General features: G+C 64.9%; 1 protein-coding gene across 1 annotated transcript in view; it reads left to right on the forward strand.

The window, feature by feature from the left end:
• Positions 1-2,875, forward strand: part of LOC112125319 (chymotrypsin-like protease CTRL-1) — a 15,486-nt gene that overhangs the window by 12,220 nt on the left and 391 nt on the right. Inside the window, exons 2-5 of the mRNA XM_026653817.1 lie at positions 590-669; positions 1,365-1,446; positions 2,066-2,246; positions 2,445-2,578. Coding sequence (XP_026509602.1) covers positions 590-669; positions 1,365-1,446; positions 2,066-2,246; positions 2,445-2,578 — 477 coding nt within the window. The remainder of the gene's footprint in view (positions 1-589; positions 670-1,364; positions 1,447-2,065; positions 2,247-2,444; positions 2,579-2,875) is intronic.

Genomic DNA, 2,875 nt, shown 5'->3' on the forward strand with positions numbered 1-2,875 from the left:
GTAAGAACACCTCTTTGTTCTTACTGTGGAAAATTACAGCAAGATGGAGCCTGGAGTCACATGGGCCAGTTCCTGCATACTTTGCTGAGTCTGAAGGCATATTTGCCTTCTCTCAATGGGTCCATTGTATAGCTGATGGTCCTTAATGGGCCATCAAGCAGGCTGGGCAGAGCTAACACCAGCTTGTCTGGGATGTCACCCAGAAGCATAGCATAAATTTGCCATACAGACAGTATAGAGCCAATATTCATAACTTCAACTACAAAACTGATACACACATATAGACAGCCTAATCATAACCAGTAAACCATAACCTTGTCTTAGACACCCCATTTGACCCCCTTTGTACAAGATTTGGGTGCCACTACAGGACCTTGGTTGCAACAATGATCTATATGGTCCCAGTTTATGTCAATAACGTCACAGGTGGTGCCAGCCACCCAGAGGCAGAGGCTGCCAATGCCAGGCTAAGTGCCAACCTGCAGTCAGGCAGCTCAGGTTCCCCCGGGCCCGGAGCGCTGGGCACATGCCAGGGTTGGTCCCTCAGCCCGTCCCAGGCTCCCTCTCCTCCCCGCCATTCTCGTTCCAGCAAAGCAACGGCTTCCACTTCTGCGGCGGCTCCCTGATCAACCAGAACTGGGTGGTGACAGCTGCCCACTGCCAAGTCAGGTAAGGAGATGGTGCCGCAGGCCAGGCCGGTCACTGGAGCCGCTCTGCATTGGCTAGTGCCGCGGCTCCGCCTGGGCACAGGGATAGCCCCAGTGAGCGACACCCCCGCCCCGCAGCTGCCCCACATCCAGCCCCAGCTCGGCAGTGGGGCACCGTGGGCTGAGCAGAGCAGGCCTGGGGCACAGGGGAGCTGGGCGCAGGGGTAAGATCGTGGCTCTGCTCCCCAGGTGAGCAGAGGGTTCGAGATCCTGGGCATTGCCTAGGGCCTGGGGGGCGGGGAGGGAGGGAGGTGGGCCGCTACCCAGTGCTGAGGTTCTTCTCCTGGGAAGAATGGAGCCAAAGAGCCGACCTGCCCCTTGCCCTGGGGCTGCCCCAGCCCCAGCCCTTCCTGCCAGTTCCCTGCTGCCAACCCAGGGCCTGAGACCCGGATGCTGCTGCTCCACCCGCCATTAACAAACACCCCTGCTAAGGAGGGGCTGTGAGGGGCCCCCCTGCCCCACCACGGCTGAGCCTCCCTGGAGCCGTCTCCCCTGGCTGGAGCCTGGCCCCTCTGGGGCTCAGAGGAGGAGACACTTGTGCCACAGGGCAGCTCCCCTGGGCTGCAGCAGGGCAGGCAGAGGTGGCCCACTGGAGGGCACAGGGGCTCCTAGGGTGAATCCCTGGGTGCCCAGCCCCACTGGCTCTCTCCCTTGCAGAGCCGGGACTCACTTTGCCATCCTTGGGGAGTACGACAGGAGCTCCGGATCTGAGCCAGTCCAGGTCAAGTCCATTGCCAAGGTGAGTCCTCCCCGAATGCCATCCAGGGCGCTGCAGAGAGGGGGGCAAGATGCTGGGCAGTCCCACAGAGCCCAGGGGTGGGGGGCAGGCACCCTAGCTCTGTGCCTGGGGCTGTGCCCTGGTGGGGGAAGAGAAGGGGCTGGCAGAGGCAAACCCCCTTTTCAGCACCCCTTGGCAGTGGCACGGCCGGGCATGGGGGCCCATTCTCCACACAGCAGGGATGGGTGCAGGGACAAGCCCTAGGCTGGGACTTGCCCAGCTCTGCCCGGGGCTCCCTGGGCCAGGCTTCCTGCGCCTCCTGGAGATGGGCACATTCCCATGGCGATGGGAGCCATGGAGGCCCTGGCCTGGAGCGAGCCCTTGGGGAGTGTGGCCCAGTCCCTTGTGCTCCCCCAGGCCAGCGCCGCGGGAGCCCCGGGAGCGGGCAGTTAGTGAGGCGAGGCCCCGTGTCCAGCTCAGCACTGTCCCTCGGGGCAGCACCAGGGCAGGCAGGATCCAGCGAGCGAGTGGGGCGGGACGGCATCGCACCTAGGGGAGCAGCGAGGGCAAGGCCGCGCTCCCCTGGGGTGACACCAGCCTCCCCCCGGTGCTAAGGGCTGCTTGTCCCGCCCCCATGCAGGCGATCACCCACCCCTACTGGAACGCCAACACCATGAACAACGACATTACCCTGCTGAAGCTCGCCTCCCCCGCCCAGCTGGGTGCCCGCGTGTCCCCCGTCTGCCTGGCTACAGCCAGCGAGTCGCTCGCAGCCAACCCCACCTGCATCACCACCGGCTGGGGGCGGACCAGCGGCACCGGTACGTACCCACAGTCCGATGCCAGCTCCGGGGGGGGGGGCAGCCTGGACCTCGCCCACCCGTATTGGCTCCATGCGGCGCCCAGCGCTGGGGCACCAGGCCACTGCATAGCAGTGCAACCAGCGGGCAGCTCGCAGGTACTTCTCTGGGTGTCTGGCTGTCTCCACCCTTGGCTCTGATTGGGGGTTTCTTTCCCAGCGAGCGGTGGGGCCGTCCAGCTGCAGCAGGTGGCCCTGCCCCTGGTCACGGTGAGCCAGTGCCAGCAATACTGGGGCAGTCGCATCACCAGCTCCATGATCTGTGCTGGGGGGGCCGGCGCCTCCTCCTGCCAGGTAACGATCTGTAACGTCACCCACCCAACGGGTGTTGGGCACAGGGCAGGGTGGGCGGGGGAGGGGAAGGGACACAGCAGGGTGTGCAGGCGAGGGACATAAGGCAGGGGCACAGGGCAGGGCGGGTAGAGATGGGGAGGGGCACTGGGTGGATGGGCAGAGGGCGGGGCACAGGGCAGGAGGGGAAGGGGAAGGGGCACAGGGCAGGGTGGGTAGAGGAGGTGGGAGGGGCACAGGGCAGGGTGGATGGGCAGGGGTAGGGGCACAGGGCAGGAGGGGGAGGGGAAGGGGCACAGG

The sequence above is a fragment of the Terrapene carolina genome, unplaced genomic scaffold (genome assembly GCF_002925995.2).
Source record: "Terrapene carolina triunguis isolate 2854851 unplaced genomic scaffold, T_m_triunguis-2.0 Scaffold165, whole genome shotgun sequence".
Lineage (NCBI taxonomy): Eukaryota > Metazoa > Chordata > Testudines > Emydidae > Terrapene > Terrapene triunguis.